General features: G+C 37.4%; 1 protein-coding gene across 1 annotated transcript in view; it reads right to left on the bottom strand.

Annotated features, from left to right (window-relative positions):
- LOC126705588 (brefeldin A-inhibited guanine nucleotide-exchange protein 5) overlaps window positions 1-18,354 on the bottom strand; it is a 34,889-nt gene extending 16,535 nt beyond the window's left edge. Inside the window, exons 1-21 of the mRNA XM_050404664.1 lie at window positions 18,028-18,354; window positions 17,900-17,942; window positions 17,670-17,829; window positions 17,466-17,587; window positions 17,315-17,373; window positions 11,651-11,708; window positions 11,481-11,565; window positions 11,177-11,365; window positions 10,940-10,998; window positions 5,549-5,618; window positions 5,396-5,464; window positions 4,328-4,450; window positions 4,183-4,236; window positions 3,986-4,074; window positions 3,739-3,835; window positions 3,531-3,629; window positions 3,228-3,428; window positions 2,851-2,961; window positions 2,499-2,683; window positions 950-1,576; window positions 312-729 (exon numbers count right to left, since the gene is read on the bottom strand). Coding sequence (XP_050260621.1) covers window positions 312-729; window positions 950-1,576; window positions 2,499-2,683; window positions 2,851-2,961; window positions 3,228-3,428; window positions 3,531-3,629; window positions 3,739-3,835; window positions 3,986-4,074; window positions 4,183-4,236; window positions 4,328-4,450; window positions 5,396-5,464; window positions 5,549-5,618; window positions 10,940-10,998; window positions 11,177-11,365; window positions 11,481-11,565; window positions 11,651-11,708; window positions 17,315-17,373; window positions 17,466-17,587; window positions 17,670-17,829; window positions 17,900-17,942; window positions 18,028-18,142 — 3,033 coding nt within the window. The 5' untranslated portion in view covers window positions 18,143-18,354. The remainder of the gene's footprint in view (window positions 1-311; window positions 730-949; window positions 1,577-2,498; window positions 2,684-2,850; window positions 2,962-3,227; window positions 3,429-3,530; window positions 3,630-3,738; window positions 3,836-3,985; window positions 4,075-4,182; window positions 4,237-4,327; window positions 4,451-5,395; window positions 5,465-5,548; window positions 5,619-10,939; window positions 10,999-11,176; window positions 11,366-11,480; window positions 11,566-11,650; window positions 11,709-17,314; window positions 17,374-17,465; window positions 17,588-17,669; window positions 17,830-17,899; window positions 17,943-18,027) is intronic.
- Window positions 18,355-19,935: the final 1,581 nt, after the last annotated feature.

The raw sequence follows: 19,935 nt of genomic DNA, 5'->3' as shown, positions 1-19,935 counted from the left end.
TATCGTAGCACCATCAAGAATACTCTCAATCAGTTAAGCACTTTTTTTTTTGGTAAGTAATAAAAAATTATATTATGAAAAGAAAAAAGGTGTCACCTGAGTATACAGGAAGTATACATCAGGGACAAAGATACAAATCAAGATCGTAAAGTACAAAGGTCCATAAACCCATGAACTGAAAAAAATTCATGAATAGAAGAGAAAGAATGACAGCCTAACACTGCAACCCAGTCCAGTAGAGTGTAGAAAAAGAAAAGTTTGAGATCTGGAAAAGCAAATTTAGCTGGTTTTTCATTAGATTGAAGATATACCATGCGTATACGAGCCATGTTGTAGTAGCTGATCTCAACAAGTTTTTGCAAGCTGAAAACACGAGCTGGAGTTTGTTTTAGTTCTTCAGCTGATACACCACAGAGAGCAGTAAAGAACTCCACAACAGAATCACTAGGCAGTTTAACACTATTCACAAATACTTGTTCAGCAGGTTTCCCAGCCAGTTCTCTCAGGGATTGAAGAAGAGAATCTCTCGAGATCTGATTTGATCCAAGCATGACAGTAGCAGCAATAGAAGGAGTTGATGTGATAAATTCAAGTCGAGAAACACATTCCAAAACTGCATTCCATGTGTCTTGAAGGGAGTCAGTCTCTGAGTTACAAAGAGACAGCAATGTCCTCAATGCTTCCATATTTTTACTGCGCATTTCCTTTGGGGCATGCAAGAAAGTAAATCTGAGATGCAAACCAAAAGGCTCAATTAGCATGTTCAAGAATTTTTGCTCGCGAGATTAATAATTCCATATTGTGCTTCCATTAAAAAAAAGTTTGTCACACTTGCCTAACAGATTACCAATAAGAATATAAAGGGGAAAAAACACATTTATTATGATTGAACAAGCCAAATAAATCAATAAGAGAGAGCGGGAGGGAGTGCAAGAAAAGATTATGTTACCTGACCAGAGATGTTAAAAAAGCATAGCGCATGGTATCCATCCCAAGAACATGAGTAATGTGTATTCCTGCTTTAAATCCCTCCATACAGAGAACAACCCTTGGCTTATTCTCTCCTTCCTCCATGGTAACCGAGAAAGTAGCAAGCAAAGGCCATCCTACAGCTTCAACCATGGGCCTTACAAGTTCAATTTGCTGTGGAGTATAGAAAACTCCTCTTTTTGCACCTTGACTCCGGAAAATAGCCTGTGTTTGCTTTATAATAGCTTCACTCTCAGACTTGGTATCTGTCAATGACTTGCTTCTTGGGAGAGCCAGATTAAGAATACCAACAAGCCGGCCTCTCTCTTCCCCCTCTGGCTTCTGTCTGCTGCTTTTTTCAATACCAACTGAGTCATCTTTCATTTTTATCTCCTCTTTAACAATAGAATCATAAATCTCTTCCAAGAGTTCTGTAGGGGCACATTCTTCAGCATCATTCACGGCATTCATACGAATGAAATCTGACTTTGACATTTTAGGCCACACCATTGGGTTATGTGCATCAGTATTCAGCAATATGACCGCATAAGCAAGAACATATGCAGTGTCTGCATTTTTGAAAAGATCCGGATTATCTGCACAATATCTGCCAGACACGACACATGCAAGACTAGATCGTTAGTTAGCAATAAAAAAGGGCAAATGGTATCTGTAAAAGGCGGATACCTAGATGATACTTAGTTCTATGTTTTTCTTTTCATTTTACAAACTAGATGGAACACTTCATAGGTGAAAGAAATTCCAATCTACAATGCCAATCCTACAAAAGAGACAATAACTGCAGCTTCTAGCTCAGATCAAAAGTACCAAACATCATTTTAATTATAACTAACAAGAACCAGAGACTATTGGATATTGTAACTTATGAAACATTACAAACAACATTAGGATGTATATAAAACAAGAGGTCAAAGTCAAACTTTTCATGGATGACATACTCATGTACTATGTGTCCACATAGACTTCTTGTAGTTCTTTTCACTTTGACATTAAAACAATTTTGATATAAAAAAATCTTCTGAAGAAAACTTACAAAAATAAATGCTAAGATCCATATCATGCACATGAAGTTATTATGCATAGTTTAAAATAACAGAATATCCCATTACATTAACAGCATAGACAAATATTCTCTCTGCACCATTTTATTGGTCATTCTTCAAAAGGCCAACTTCTTTAAAGGACAAAGCATTAAATGCTTTCACATGCAAGATCAGGTTACCACCTTTCCAAATTGCACTTTGCTTTTTATTTCTATTTAGTGTATTTATCTTTTTAAATTCGAAGTGTAAGGGTAATCTAGGATAGCAATAAAATGGTACACACTGTTTTTAGGATGTAGACACACAATTTGGGAAATCCAGAAAAGGAATGAGGAAGTACATTTTAACACAGAAATGATTGCATACATGCACACAAACCCACATATGCCTTCACCTTCATGCGCATACATCATGCACATACAAATAAGCACATACACATAAACAACATGGAGACAACCCCACTACCTTTCTGCAAACTTTTCCATGATGCGATCTATCTTTTGAGCTTCCCCTGGAAGTCGGAATCCTTTAAGAAATTCACGGATTGCAACATCAAACTTCATTCCTGAAAACTTCATTGAATCTACATAAGCATGCATCACAGCAAGGGGGAAATCTTCATGCTGACCCAAATAATCACCAATCATAGCCTGAAAGATCAAAATGGGATTCAAAATCCTACATCAATGTTGAAATAGAAGGGCTTGGCTTGAAAAGAAAATGAAATACGAACAATCATGTTGTTCATAAGAGATACACTTTCATGCTAGCTCTTGCCACAGCATGAAAATTCCTCGTGTTAGATTAAAGAATCCACCTTGTCCAAGCTGTGAGTGTTTCTCAGAAATTGCGCAACCGAAGCAGGCGTATTCTCCACCAACTTATTTGATATCAGATACTCTATAGCCTTTACTGGTTTCCTGTTAAACTGAAAGATTATTAAGACTATAGGTCATTCCCTGACTGCAGCCCATAGCAAATAAGGACAGGTAAAAAAAATTCAAAAAGTTATAGCATTGTTTTTTTATTGGTTAGTTATACTGAACCCAGTGACTTGACCTCAACCTCCATTTATTTCCTTACAAAGGGAGGAAATGCTATTTGAGCCAAACCACATAGGCCAAAGTTGCATCATAAAAAGCTTCCAAGCTCCAACCACACATGCTAAGTTTTTATCTAAATATGAACAATTACCTCAGAGATGGCAGCTTCCATTGTAGATTTGTGGGCCTTTGCCTTCTCAAAGTTACTGGTGATGTCTTCCCTACTTTTTATCTCAAGGCCTTCTTTAACAGAAACCTTTTCTTCTGGAGACTGACTGCCTTTGGTCTGCTTTTCTGATTCTCTATGTGACTTCTCCCAATCAACCAGTGACTTAAGTACATTCACAAGGCACTGGAAAGGTCAAGGGAAAAGGGGTCAACCAGAAACACTGTTAATACTTAATAGTATGACTAGATAACTAATTTCTAGGAAGCAAGCAATAGATAAACCAACCTGAAGCGATGACCCTTTGATGGAAGTTGTCTGTGATACAGCAACTGAATTTGGATCTGCGTTTTGTGCTCCTTGAGATATTCTAGATAGAGTAGTGACCTATATGATATGTCAAAAGATAACATGGTGTTAAATGAATAACAATGCTTCTTATGTGGAACCAAAGCATTACTAAACATCACAATAGGAATTATATGTAAAATTATACCATGCGTTCAAATAAGTTTGGTGCCTCAAGATCACAGTCATAGTTCACAAAAATGTCAACAAGCATCTGAGGATCCTTACATACTTTCTCAAGCATCCTGCAAAACCACACTTGATTGTAAGACTACAAAGGATAAGAACCAAAATAACATCATGACAACCCAATATAAGCTGAAAACAAACTAATATAGCTAAATGTTTATGTTCATGGTATCATAATATCCAATCAATCAGAAAGAACAATGTACCGAAGAACACTTAGTTTTTGGTTAACTGGACATTCCAAGCCATCCAATGATCTTAGAACTATCAAGGGAAAGAAGACGCCAATTTCACCCTGAAAAGAAAATTTGGTAAGGATTAAAAACAAAGGGAATATGACAAAGCAAATAGTTTCACCATTGAAAGACGTTGCTGTAATAATCCGTCAAGATAATATGCATACTTTAAGACTCTCCCTGAATCGCAATAGAAGCACTGAGAAAATTCCTGTTGCATACTGCCAGGAAAGAATTCCATGATCAGAAACAAATTTCTCATAGCAGATTCAGATAAAATCAAAGGAAAGAAAAAGTTAGATGCAAGTAAACCTGAAATATGACAGGGGATTGTGAAACAGAAGCACGCAGCAAGGCATATGAAAGATATGCTTTTACTGAGTCAATAAAATGGAAGTTCTTCGTAAAAGAATGGCTAACTCCTTCCAACAAACCCTGAAAAACCATATTGCATATTAAAGTAATTAAATAAACACTCAAACCATATTCATCTTTCTATTTTTCTCTTTTGATAAGTACTCAAACTAGATTAAAAAAAGTCCTTAAGGAGGTCAAATGTGTATCAGCTCAATGATTTACATATGACATGTTCTCCTTTCCTCACTGTATTTTAGAAGGATAAAGGCTAGTTAATTGTATTGTATTGAAATACAACCAATATAACAGATATTCAAAAAGAAATACAAATCTAATCGGCTCTGCAATCGAATTTGATGGCCCAAGCAGCCCTGAAAGCTCAAGCCTGCTTATAGCCCATCAATCCCAAATAACCTTAAACTCTAGCTTTACGCGGAAAAGTACAAGCCCAGAATAATGTATGGACTTAACATCACCTGTATAATGTTTTAGCAGGTTTATTTCTTGCAATTTTCCTCCAAAATAAATGTCCTTAATGCTTGGGAGCAAATTTTATATCTTCGACCTATCTGTTTAGTCATACCAACCATTAAAATTTATTCATAAATGCAAAAAAGGAGTAGTAGGCGCATTCCCTTTTAACATGTTTATAGATTAATTAATCTCCATTACATCTATTTTTGCTAGGACTTCCCCTTTGCAATCAAGAATAAGGCTAGGACAAATTGACAAGTTCCCTGCTCAGTGATCCTGAATGATTCCACCTCCCTTGGTAAAAAATCTGAGGGTTAATTTCTGTCAATATTTTAGTAGATATTACCTCTTTTTCTAAACCAATTGTAAAATTGTCACTATGCTGCTTAATTTACAATTCAGCAGGTCCTTAGCCACCCAGATTGCAATTTTTCATTTATAAAATAATATTTACATAGCACCCCAAGTAAAATAACAATCCAATGCATTAGCCCTATCAACCAATAAAAGTATGCAAAGAAAAGCACAGATAAATTCATAAAAATTAACCTGCAGAAGCTCAAGAGACAAGATTCTTGTCTTAGTTGTAACCTCATCATTATCTTCCTTCATGCCCATCTGCAGACATCATACCTCAGGAAATTATAACAAAACCCCAGAAATGTTAAGAACAATTTGCAGAGTATAAACGAGAAAACCAACCTTGCAGAGGGTGCGGAATACCAGTAAAGCATCACGTTGTCCTATGCTCATGCTCTCAAGGTCAATCCCTCTTAAGAAGAGTTTAGAGTAACAATTTTGAGCAACCAAATATATATATATATTTTTTTTGATTAGTAATAATGATATATATTCAAGAACACTACCTTATGCAAAAAATACATAAGGCAGAGAGAAAAATACAAAGGGAAAAGAAAGAGAAGAAAGAGAAAGAGAAAGAAAAAAAAAAGATACTAATGACACAAAAGAGAGCTAAGAAAACTAGGGAGAGAATCACTAGAGGTGAGTCCCAAGCCCTAGACCAGTCAAACAGAGAGCCACTAAAGGAAGCCAATAGCTGGTCATCCAAACTATCCATGTGCTCAAATGTCCTCCTATTTCCCTCCCTCCAAAGACACCACATTAAGCATAAAGGAGCTAAATTCCAAATGCTAGACGAATGCTTTCCAAGCCAATTCCACCAACCAAAAAGAGTACCCGCAACCGATCTTGGCAAGACCCAAGAGATCCCAAAAGATCTAAACACTAAACTCCACAACCGATTAGCCTTACCACAATGAAGAAACAAATGATCCACCGTCTCCCCATTACTCTGGCACATGATGCACCAGTCAACAAAATCCATCCTTCTACCCCTCAAATTGTCAACGGTAAGGATCCTATCCCATACAGCAATTCACACAAAGAAGGAAACACACCTAGGAACCTTAACCATCCAAACGCCTTTCCAAGGAAAAACAATGGGCAATGGACTTCTCAACTTATTGTAAAATGATCGGATATCAAAATCCCCATTCTTTGTCAACTTCCATCGCATAGGATCTCCATTCTCAGAGGGAGGTAGATTTGAGTACAAAGTACGGAGAAATTCATCCACCCCACCCATTTCCCAATCATTAGATCTCCGAATAAAATGAACATCCCAGCTTCTCCGTTCCTCTATCCCCAACCATTCAAGAGAAGAGGCCACCGATGCCTCTTTATTGGATGCAATCCCATACACACTCGGGAAAGTCAATTGAAGTGGAGAATTCCCACACCAATGATCTGTCCAAAGCTTAACTCTATCTCCCACCCCCACCTCAAAGCGAGTACTTTTGCTAAAGTCCTCCCAATCCATGTGGATACTTCTCCACAAGCCACACCCATGTACCCCTCTACCTAGCTTGGATGACCATTCCCCCATTCTTCCCCAAACTTTAGAGCTACAACCCTTCTCCAAAGCCTTGTCTCCTCAATCCCAAACCGCCATAGCAACTTCCCTAATAAGGCTTTATTAAAAGTAGTTAATTTCCTTACTCCTAACCCACCATTGTTCAAAGGTGCACACACCTTGTCCCAACCCACCAAATGAGTCTTGGAGTCCTCCCACAAGAAATCCCTTTGCAACCTCTCAATTTTATTGGCCACATGCGTAGGGATGGTAAAAAAAGATAAATAATAAGTGGGAAGACTAGATAAAGTGCTTTTAAGCAACGTTAGTCTTCTGCCTTTAGACAAATACATCTTCTTCCAACCGGCCAACTTACGCTCAAATTTCTCCAAGATAGGATTCCAAATAGTGGGAGACTTATGGGACACCCCCAATGGTATACCAAGATAGATCATAGACAAAGACCCAACCCGGCATCCCAAAATCTCTACTAGGACAAAAACATTAGGGACCTCTCCAATGGGAACCATCTCACTCTTCAATGCATTAACCTTTAAACCTGTCACTGCCTGGAAACAAAGAAGCATCCGAACATGTAGAATCTGCTCCACATTTGCATCGCAAAACAGAATCGTATCATCCGCAAACAAAAGATGCGACCCCTACCCCTCCACCCTATCTACTAGCAGCCCTAAACCCTCGAAGCAAACCAGCCCCTTCAGCTCTTTTCATCATCTTACTTAAGACCTCTATCATAACCAGAAACAACATGGGAGATAGCGGGTCCCTTTGTCTCAAATCCGAGAATTGGCCACCTTGTGGAAAAATTTGGTATTGTTGTCTCCTTCCTTAATGCAAAGCATCCTCGATTTCTGTCTCCACGAGACTTCTTCCAATGAGATAAGGTTCTATATTTGAGATCTCAACAAAACCCTCTCACCTAACTCCACTTCAGAAAGGCCAAACTCCTCGTCCTTAACATCCAATAATTTCAAAGCCTCCAACAATTCTTTTCTCTGACGCTCTACATTTCCAAACTCACTTCAGTTCCACTGAATTAGATCTTCCTTCAGTGCCTTCAGCTTCTTGGCAAGAACAAAACTAGGAGTACCTGAGAAGGAATATCAATTCCACCAAGAGTGAACCCTATTCTTGAACCCATCCATCTTAAGCCACATGTTCTCAAATCTAAAAGGACTTTTCCCCCTTAAAATCCCTCCTGCCTCCACTAAAAAAGGGGAGTGGTCTGAAATAGGGTTAAGTAAAACCCGTTGGGTCACATCCGAAAAGTGATCCTCCCAATCATAACAAACCAAAGCCCTATCTATCCTAGACATCGAAAGCTGATCCGAACCACTCAACCATGTATAACTCCCTCCTTCCAATAGCAAATCTATCAAGCTAAGCTCCTCGATGAACTCAGAAAAATTCTCCATAGCCGAGGTAAGACATGATCCCCCCAACCATTCGCTTGGGAAAGGAACAATGTTGAAATCCCCTATGTAACACCAAGGAACTTCCCAAAGTTACTGAATTCCAATCAACTCATCCCACATCTGCCCCCTCGAGTTATTATCATTCAGGCAATAAATCCCAAAACATGCCCAAATAAAACCATCCCCCAAACCCTACCACCGAATTGATACGGAAAATTGACCTACCATAACCTTCAACTTTTCTAAAGCCCTCCTATCCCACATCATCAAAACCCCACCAATTGTCTGATCTGCATCCAAGCTACCCAATCTACATAGGAACAACTCCACAAGCTGCCAATCAACTGTCTATCCATGCCCACAAGCTTAGTTTCTTAAAGGCAAACTACATCACAATTCCATTCCCGTAATAAATTTCTAACTATCAAACATTTCCGCAGATCATTCAATCCTCGAACATTCCATGACACCATTTTTAACTTCATTGAAACTGTAAACTCCCTACTACAACCTCAGAAATGCAGTTAAAGAAAACTATCTTCCATCATAATTAACCGAGGAAATCAAATTCCTCAACTCCCTTTTCCCTTTATCCTTGGAGACAGCTTTTCGGTGGGCAGCATCTTTCCTATGCACTAGATTGGCCGTCTTAAACTCTGTCTCAAGTCTTTGTAATAGCATAGTACACCTCTTCTTATGCCGACACAAAGGGAGCCCCATCATCTTACTGAAACCGGGAAGTCTCTGTTTCACCCAATTAGAGACATTCGATGTGTTATCAAACCTTATCACCTCAGAATTACTATTCAATTCAGCCATCACAACCAACCCCAGAGGATTAATAGTCATCAAGGGGGAAGAACTGACCACATCACCCAGGCCCTCAGTCAGTGTCAACTCCAACTGGTTAGCCTACTGGGAGGTGTCTAACCCCTGAATATCACTAGCACCCTCAACCCGACCACCTTCATCTCCACCCGACACACCCAAATCCTCAATCCCAACTCTCGGTGAACTCAAAACATAATTGGATAACACGAGACCTTTTAAGGCCCTTTCACTCTTTGTATCTGCCTTACCCATTGTGATCAGAGGCTCATCGGCATGAGACCCATCAGAAACAATCTCCACTGAAGTCTCCGCAGGGCAACCCAAAGGCTCGGTTAGAGGAATAGACATCAAAACTATCCTCGTGGTGTTGAAAAGATCAATATTGGCCCTACCCAGTGTCACCGATGAGTCCCCGCCATGAAACCCATCGGACATAGGACATCGGAACTCCACCGATGCCTTCACAGGACACCAGTTCATCTCGGTTTGACCCACCAAGTTCATCACTGTCATCGATGCTAGTTGTCGCGCAGTACCGGCCTTCTCCGATGGTGCCAGTGACACCTCAACATGATATCCAACAGCACCTGTGTCATCCTGAGCAACCAAAGCTTTATGAGATGCTTTGAACCTCGCTAGCATGTGGGCTTCCTGAATTAAAGGTCTCTTGACACCCACATTTGGGCTAACACCCACTACCAACCTACTTGGGCTGGTGGATTTTGGAAAAGGGATCACTAGAAGGCCCACTTGTTGGTTTGAGCCCACCACAGGAAGTGTGTGAACCCATGACCCACTAGGACCCACCACGTGCTCCCTCTGACCCCTAGAGACCCATATAGAACTCCTCAAACCTCCTTTCTTCCATGCCACACGCATTTTTCCTTCTTCATTCACCTCTACAATCAAGCCTATTCCTGTCCAATCAGAATTTCTCAATTCTCCTTTATTACCAGAAACATGATCAAACCAATTTGATTTGAAAATCAACGGGGATCACCTTTTATTTTCTACCGGATTTGTCTTTTCAAAATTAAATTCCTCTATACTGCATCGAGAGCCCATCAGAACCGGAAAGCTCACCGGCGTTTCGCACAGCAATCTTTGTTTAAGTATTGGGTTCTGCTTCTCTCCCTTATTATCCCCTAAATGCAAGTTCCTTTTACCATGGGCACTTAACAGATGTGGCTGAATTCTGTCCCTGACCTGCACCTAATGACCATGCACCGTATCGGTATAAAATTTAAAAGGTTGAACCCCTGAGTTATCCTTACGAAACTAAGCCACAAATTTCAAATGCCTACCCACCATTCACATAGTTATCAGGTTCCAACAACTTCCTTAGCTCTAACCCAAAAACCCTCCATCCATTCTTTTCTCTGCCTACTGGAATGATAATGGACCTCCTAGACCCTCCAACTTTAAGTTCAGTCAAAAGTAGGAACAACCCAAAAGAGTTGGAGCTCCGTTGGAGGGTGTATGCTACATCACCATCCCTAAACGTATAAAAATACTTCGGACTAAACCCCATGACAATCTGTTCTATACTCTTCATTAGCCAATGTGCCACATTCTTTCCCATGAAGACCAACTTCATGAAGTACCTACTCCGCTCAAAAATTCTTAAGGAAAAATACCGTCCCCCCCCCCCCCCTCTACTAACAGTTGAAAAAATTTGGGTTCAAACAAAAACAGTGAGAACCACCCATGTCTTGCAGTGTTTTGCATTAAACAACTAAACTGGATGTTCTTTATAGTATATAGAATCAAGTGTTTGCTGTTTTGTTTGGTGTGGTTATATAAACTAGTAGAGAGAGTTACTGATCACCATCACGATACTTGAGACTAAAATGAAGTAGTAATCATGTTAGCAGTGCCCCAACCAAATATATGCAAATACGTTATCATTCAAAAGAAAGAATGTGGAACCTAAAATACAAATGATATTCATACCGTGTTATCTTTTTACCATCTTCAAGATGCACAGCTTTGTCAAGGACTGCCTCTAAACCCTACACAACACATTATAGTACAATGTTAGGGTCAGTATGAACCACAAAAGAAAACTTGGTCAATCCCAGCATGAGCTACATCCAAAATATTGGGAACTTGTTAAGTGGTGGCAGAACTAATACTTAACTAACTATGTGGAAGATAGAAGAAAATATACTAATTAAGAAACAGAAGCACCTTGATATCAGCACCGCCTGCAAGATTATGAAGTTCCTCAACAGATGCAAGAGAGGAGTCTTTAGCCTGGTTCAGTGCCTCTCCTAAAGTCACTCCTTTCTCATCTGGGTCCCCCGAAGAAGTTTCCTCAACTTCTGTATTTGAATTCTGTGTTGAAGCAGCATCTGATTCTCCAGCAGTATCAGCTATCTGACTTCCCTATTATACATTAGTAACTTTCTACTATACATTTGAAGTAACTTTTGCTCTCTTCTTTTATAAGAGAATAAATATAAAATTTAGAACTGAGGGACTAATTTCACACCGGATCAGTCTCCATTCTCCTGAATATAATGCTAATCATCTGTGTCAACATTGCCTTTGATGTTGCTTGGTTTACAGGGCTCTTGCTACACATTCAAAGTTTTCAAATTACAAACATGAGCACTGCATCATGTTGATATCAGATACCAATGAAACAAACCCAAAAATTACCTGTTAAGAGCAATATTGTAGCATACTCTGATAACCCCCAGCAGGGGCTCCCCATGTACTGCATTTGAGACAAATTTTACAAAATGGAATTATTTGCCAATTATAAACATAACAAATAAAAGAAAACAATAAAACAGAGGCAAGAAAAAACACAAATATTTACACATGTAATGAACAAAAAACTATGTATTTGCATGCAAGTAAGCAATAGAATCCTAGTCAACTAAACCTTAAACAGAATTCTTTGGGGTAGCCTTAGTAGGACCCAAAGCAGAAGACCCTTTTTTTTGGACAGGTAAAGCAGAAGACCCATGATAAGGGAATAATGAATAACAAACCCTATGGACCATTCTTAATTGCACAAGCATAGATGTAAAGAGAAATAAAATCACAATGGTATGATATGATGATTGCAAATATCGATAACATGAAACATTTCATACACCCAAGTTTAAGCAGAAAATCCGATGTTATAATGTGCACGAATATTTATGTAGGAAAAGGGGAGAAAATAAAAAAGGTGGGATTATGGTTCCTCCCTTTTTTTTGGTTAAATCTTCTTCCAAAAATGGTATTGTAAGACATTTTGTCAAAATCCATGGAACTAATCAGCATCCCAGCCTTAGTTATTTAAACATGAACCGGCTGCTGTCATAGGACACAAACTCTTTTTTTTTTTTTTAATGAGTAATAAAGTTTTATTGAAAGGGAAAACTACTTCATGTTCACAAAAATGAACACAAAATATCTAACAAATTACAATAAATCAAACAGAAAATAAGTGGCTGTTGGAACTCAAAAATATAATTACAATGTGTAAAACCCCACACATGAGACCAATCAAACAAAGTGCAGATTAACAAGGACTTTAGCTGATCCAGCAGTCCCTCCCTATCCTCAAAAGTGAGACTATTGTGCTCCTTTCACACAAGCCATATCACACATAGCAGAGTAAGATTCCAAACGTCCAGGAGTGCTTTCCAAACCAATTCCTCCACCCAAACAATAAGTAATCCATTTTTGAGGGCACCACCAATAGAACCCCAAACATCCTAAAAACACTCCACAAAACATAAGCAATCTCACATAGGAGCAACAAGTGATCAACATTTCCCCAGTACAGCAACACATACAACACCATCCAACAAAAAGAGAGGCCCCTCTTGGTAAAATTATCATAAGTAAGAATCTTACCCCAAGCTACAGTCCATACAAAGAAGGAGACCCTCTTTAAGAGTTGGTATGGAAAATTTATTCTAGGTGAAATAAAAATTTGTTTAGTTTGGGTTTGTAATGGGTTTTGATTGTTTTTTTTTTTTTTTTTTTTGTCAGTTTATAGGTATGGTTTGAGAAGTTTGATTGAATTTGTTTGTTATGCATATTACAGATAATATATTTTGGTTGACATTGGTCATGGATGTAGGCATTGAATTTACCAAATCATGTTAAACTTTGTCTATTGTGTGAATGTTTTTAATTCTTGTATTGTGAATGCACTTCTGCAGTTCTACTTGCCCCAAATTCCGATGATTTGTTCCCCATGGGCACTTCTTATACAATGGTGCATACCCTATTTCATGAACTCTCAAGCCTCAACTGTATTATGTCCATTAAGATACAAAGGTTGAGAATTTATTATTAGTGAGATAGAATACAGCATCAAAAGTAGTCAAATCTGTCTACTTGTGAATTTAGCGGGCCTAGGATTAAGAAAATTTATGAATCTAGGGTTTAGAACTTTAGAAAAAAGATGGTAAATTACATATTTAGTCCCTAACACTTTGGTTGTGTCATTTTGGTCCCTGACCTTTCAAATGTGTCAGTTTAGTTCCTAACCTTTTGGTATTGCGTCAAAAGGGTCCATTTCGTCAAGTGATGGAGGAAAAATGCTGATATGGCTAATAGCCAACATAAAAAATTATTTTTTTGCCACGTAAACTACCACCTAGACTGCCATGTCAGCATAACCTTTAAAAAGTAATAATAATAATAAAACTTGATAAGTCACACAACTTCACTAGGCTGCTTCACAAATGGGTTTGGTATTATCCTTCCGTGTGTTTGGATTTGGAATTTGTTAATTGCAAGGAAATTAACAAATAATGGGATTTATTCTCCCATCATTTTAAATTCCAGAATTTATGAATTTCATAGTTTGGATATCAAACATAGAAAACTAGCCAACTCAAACCACAATTATATTAACTCCCTTCTTTTTAACCATTTAATTAAATATTAAAAAAATTACGCAAACACCCACAGGTCATTGCTTGTTTATCTAATCTCCATCAATTTGTTCATCTAATAAGTCTCTCTCTTGCCAACGCCAACTATGTCATCTTCTCCACCATCACCACAAGCCCACAACCACCCACAAATATAAATATTAATCTCCATCAATTTGTTACAAGAAGCTACCAGAGAGATGGATATCATTGATCTCACATAGTGGTGGGGCCCCTTGGGTTTGTTTAAGATGAGGTGGAAATGGGCTAAGCTAGAGCCTAGAGCTGAGGTGGACGACAACATTTGGGGGCTGATCATAGCGTTGAAGTTCATCGCCATGGGTTCAATGCTCTGCCTCTTCATCATCGTCTTCTATGGCAGAGGTCTGGGCTATGTTTCATGGCCGTCAAGGAAAAATAAATCCTAGAAATTATTGATTCATGTACAGATGTCTATTTTGGGTTTCAAGAACTCTTTTGCAGGAAAAAAAAAAGGGTAATCCGGCTTTTTGTTTTGTGTGTGTTGGTGCCATTTTTGGTGTAATATGTCTGAAAGATATCGGGCAACAAAGAGAGAACACCGCTTGAAATCTCCAAAACTGGGTTTGCTAATCTAATTATTCTTGGATTTGTTGTTGTTCAGTGAGTTTGCTAATCCAATTACTCAAAATCAACGTGAAGCAGCCCAGTGAAATCATGCTGACTGTTAGGGATTTTGATCCCAAATTGAGCAGTTACTCACTTATCAGGTTTCTTTTAAGGTTATGCTGATGTTGCAGTCCAAGTGGCAGTTTATGTGGCATGAAAATAATATTTTATTTTGGCCGTTAGCCACATCAGAATTTTCCATCCATAACTTAACAGCAGAGGCAATTTCGACACAATACAATGAAGTTAGGGACTAAACTGACACATTTGAAAGGTCAGGGATTAAATTGACATATAGTGTAAAGTTGGGGACCAAATACAAAATTTACCCCAAAAAAAAAAATTAAGTTCAAGGATTGACTAGGATTTTGAAACAATGGTGAAATAAACACAAGAGCACTGTTTCTTGAAGCATACAGATTGTGGGACCATTCTGGACAATTATTGTGATTGGGAAGTTAAGAATGGTTTGATAGGTTATTTGGTAGTTATTGGGGTTTTAGCGTTTTAAGATGTAAAGAGAAAGGCTTGATTAAGGGTTATAAAAAAGAAGTTAAGTAGATAAGTATGTTGCAGTTCAAAGACTGAGCGAAAATTGATATGACTATTAACAGTGCACTAAAGAAGAGAGACAGAAAAGAACGCTCTATACACCCAAATTCCATTAATCAACTCACCATTTTTTTTTTTATTTTTTTTTTTTGAGAAAACCCTTTTTAATACATTGATTACATAATACAAGAACTCTTTCTTGGGATTCTTAATTTGACAACCAAATTTTCTACTAACTGAAAATAATTTCAAGGCACTTAGAAACTTCAAGAAAGTTCTAGACTGGAGTCAATTACTAATATACCCTTTCTTTTTTGTTTGACAAGTACTAAGATACCATAATGTGCAGGAAATATATACATATTGCCCCTGATTAACTAACTATAACTCATCAAATAAAAACCCAATTTAACCCCAAACTCCTAAAGAGTTGACCTTCAAAACCATATTGTACTTTGAGCCAATATGAAATTTCACAATAGCTACAAAATAAATCTTGGAATCTACAAATTGTGAAGTAACAACTATCTTTCATGTTGTATCACTCTCGTGAGGAAATTCACTACCACAGTACCCAACTCAACCATCCATAATAATGAAAAGTATAAATCCATTAGATCATTTCTTCACAGTTTACACTCATCAGCAGGTATGTTGACTTTATTTTTTTTCAACATTTCATGTCCTAAATGTACATCATTTTAATTGTCCATGTGCACCCAATCAATGGCCGTGATTACTCTAGCAAATGGAACAACTAAATGAAACCTGCACGCTGTCCTAGACCAGAACAACTTCTCCGAATATTGGCAGCTACAACACAACTCATCAAGAATTTGAGCTATCTCAGAAACAGTGAAGTATTTTCCGTTCAAGTTAATGTGTTCAAACAATAAACATAACGCACCAATTGAACACCACTTTGCAATCTACAACTCCTAAACCACATTTCCCTTCTTCTTTTTTAAGTGAAAAGTAATTTATTGAAAAAAGCGGAGACAGATCAAATACGTTTTTTTTAATAAGAGTAGTTTTATTGATAAAAGAAATAGAAAAAACAATGAGTTCACGATGATGAAAAAAAAGAAAAGCAAAGAGATCAAGAGGCTATTCTAAGAGAAACAAGGAATTCTATGCTAAAACCGGAAAGAACAATCCAAGGAACCCCAAGACTGAGACCAAACAAAAAGAGTTCGCTAGCACAAATCTTTTAATTGATCCAATGATTTTCAATATCCTCAAAAAAGTGACGATTCCACTTCATCAAACAATCCACATCAAATAGCCTGGAACCAAATTCCAAATATTTTATTTATACTTCCCAAGCCAGTTTCTCCAACAAAATAATAAACTTGCAATAGAGCACAGCATGACCCATTGAATCCCAAAAATCTGAAACATATTCACCCACAATGTATGTGCATCACCACACTGAAGAAGGAGATGGTCCATGGATTACCCATTACAACAGAACATACTGCACTGCTTCACCAAAGGGAGACCCCTTCTCATAAGGTCATCCAAAGTGAGAATCCGACATAAAGCTGTTGTCCATATAAAGAGAGGAACACTTTTAGGAACCTTTACTTTCCAAATACCCTTCCAAGGAAAGATGGAGATAGGAGCATCCCAAATCTCTTGGTAAAAAGACCGAGTATCAAACTTACCACTTCCCTTAAGGCACCAACGTAATCTGTCACTCCCCACACCACTAGGAATCCGAGAGTGAAAAAAGTCAAGAAAAAAGAAAACTGCCTCTAGTTCCCAATCGTGAAAATCCCTATAAAATCTCAAGTTCCAAACTCTATCATTCCCAGACGCCTAGTGACTCAAAACATCAGACATACAAGCTTCCTTATCAAACTCATATAAATCAGGATAATGAATAGAGAGCTATCCAGGTATTCAAATACACAAAATTCATATCAAATACCAATTAAAGAACTAAAATCTCAAATTCAATAAATCCAAATATTCTAATAAAAAGTAGATGAAGGGATGCTGACCAAGACACATCTTTTTAGAGCCTCACTATTCTCAATTCAACCACACTTTAACCAAATTTTAGAAAAATGCCAAATGATCCTGTGCCAAAATCATTCATTTAACACAGACAGTTTGATAACACAATTAGGGTGTTCAACTCCTACACCACATTTCAAAATGCACTAAACTCCAGAGCCCAATGCTTCCACAAGAATAAAGTATAAAGCCAATGGTACAATAAAAGATTGCGTACCTCTGAACTTGGCGGATGCCACAGCAGTAAGAAGTACCTTCAACACTTGCAAAACGGTACTGCACATCGATCCCAAAAAAAAAAATAAATAAACAACCATAACAACAAACACAATAGCAAAAGGCACAACCAACACGCTACACTCGCGTACCTATCAGGCGATGAATTGTCAACACAATTGCAAATCATGTTCAAAATGTCCGTAAACAGCGGCACATTTTTACCGCCTTCTAATCCAGGATCTCCTTCCAAATGATCATATGCAATCAGTTTCTGCATCAAACAGCAACATTAGCCACCACACATAAACTACCTACAACACTTTAAACAATAACAAACAATCAAACATACATACATGAAGACAATCCAAAGCAGGTTCAATGAGTTTCAAATTCTTAGTTTCGAATGCAAGACGAAGCGGATTCAGCACAAGCTCAGCTTGCGGTCCTTCGAGTGTGTTTCCAGCACTTGACAGGACGGCATTAACAGATCCAGCGCTCTCAATTTCGCCCGAACTACAAAATTCAAAAGGTGTGATCTCAGAATTCAGAATTTTTACAAATTTGAAAATTTTCAATCCATTACCTCTCGTCTTGAGGAGGCGCTGCATCCGGCGTCTTGCAATTATCTGAAAAAAAGAGAAGAACACGTTTGAAAAAAGAGTAGAAAGTGAAACAAAGGAAATGAAATTTGAAGAGGAGATCTGAGAGGACCTTGAAAGGTTTGAATGGCTTTTTGAAGGTCGGGAGATTTTTTGGTGAAGGAACATTCTTTGAGCATAGACTCGAAGGCTCGACTTAGGAAACCACCAGCTGCTCCGCCTGCCATTTTTGATTTTTTTTTTCCTGTGAAGAAGTGAAGAATGGGGATCTAATGAGTAGATGCCTGATCGCTCTGCGAGGACCAGATCGAGATGGCCGATAGGCCAAGGTGCATCACCGAAATTAGGGAACTAGTAATTCCTTTCTTTCCCTGTTCAGTTCATTTCATTTCCGATTTCCGATCTCAGTATTGAGCAATCTTCTTGGGTTTAGTTGTTTTTGTTTATATGGAGTGGACTGGAGCCACTTAATGATCCGGCCCGATAAAATTCTGGTCAACAAAAAATAGGGTCGCATGCCTCTTTTCTTTTTCTTTTTCTTTTTTTTTATAAATTCAATAAAAGGTAAGAAAGCATGCAATTTGTTGGATGAGATCCAATACCAATACCAATACCAATACCATACCGAGGCTATTACATCATGTGCAATTACCCATCATTCTTCTTCTTTTTTTAATTATTTCTTCACTCTTTTTTTAAATATTAACAATCATGCGACTAATGATTGTTAATATTTAATACACATGCACACTTGAGTAAAAGAAAAGAAAAGAAAAACAATAATTCCTAATCTGACAAAACTAAAAAGCGGTGGAAAGGCCTAGCTATATGCCTATATATGAATCTCTCTCCTCCCCAAACAACCAAAACTAAAATAGTGTTGTGGTGTTGCAAATCCAAAGCTAGCATTTGGAAGCAACTAATTAAGAACACAACATAGGAGAGGAAAAAAGAAAAAAAATGGGTAGTTGTCATTTGCTGCACTTGCCATTAGGGGATTGCATCACAACATTCAATCTAGAGGATGCCGTGTGCAACCATGGCTTTTTCATGATGGCTCCAAACTCATGGATTCCATCTACTAAAACTCTTCAACAACCATTACGACTTGCAAACTCCACCACCTTTAACGACCATATAACTTCGTTAAGCTCCCTACTCCAGAAGAATTGAGAGAGATTTGCCTCATCTTTAGTTGTTCAATAAAATTCAACATCAAACTCAAGAACGGGTACCAACCTTTTGATGTCAAGAATCATGACAATAGTCTCAACGCCATTTTTTAGCAGCACCCCTTTTGATGTTAAGCTCTCTAGTTAAGAAGTTATATAGTTCGCTTTTCTATGCTACATTCCCTTTATTAGATTTTCATTGGTTGTTGTATTGTTTTTGTTTTCAGTATATGTGTATATATGTACTATACTTCTCTTTAAGTGTTAGACAAAACATTCCATGAAAATGAGTTGTATCAATTTTGTTTTCAGGGTGTACTATACTTTCAAAGTAGTACTATACTTATTTTTAAGTGTAAAAACCATTCTATGAAAATGAGTTGTTGTATTGTTTATGTTTTCAATATATGCATGTATGTACTATGCTTCTAGAATAAAACATTTTATGAAAAATGAGTTGTTGTATTAATTGTTTTAGTTATATATATATATATATATATATATATATATATATATATATACTATTTTATACTATATTTCCAAAATAGTACTATATTCTTTTTAACTAAAAAAAAAAAATCTATAAAAATGGGTCTTGCATTTAATGGAAAATCCACAATATTATTGCAATCAAAAAACCATTGCAATAACATTAGAGTCATTGTAATATTTGCTACAAGGTGTTGCAATAAAATTTAAGGTAATAAGTTTGATGCAATAAAAAATTTTTTTGCAATAAACTCCAAATATTTTAATAACAATTTTGATGCTATATATATATATATATATATTGTTGCAATGAATTAACGTTTCGAATATCTTGTAGGTATAGTCTATTACTTCAAGAA

The sequence above is a fragment of the Quercus robur genome, chromosome 11 (assembly GCF_932294415.1).
Source record: "Quercus robur chromosome 11, dhQueRobu3.1, whole genome shotgun sequence".
In the NCBI taxonomy this organism is placed as follows: domain Eukaryota; kingdom Viridiplantae; phylum Streptophyta; class Magnoliopsida; order Fagales; family Fagaceae; genus Quercus; species Quercus robur.
Note: the sequence above shows the minus strand (reverse complement) of the source record. Positions and strands in the feature narration are given on the sequence as shown.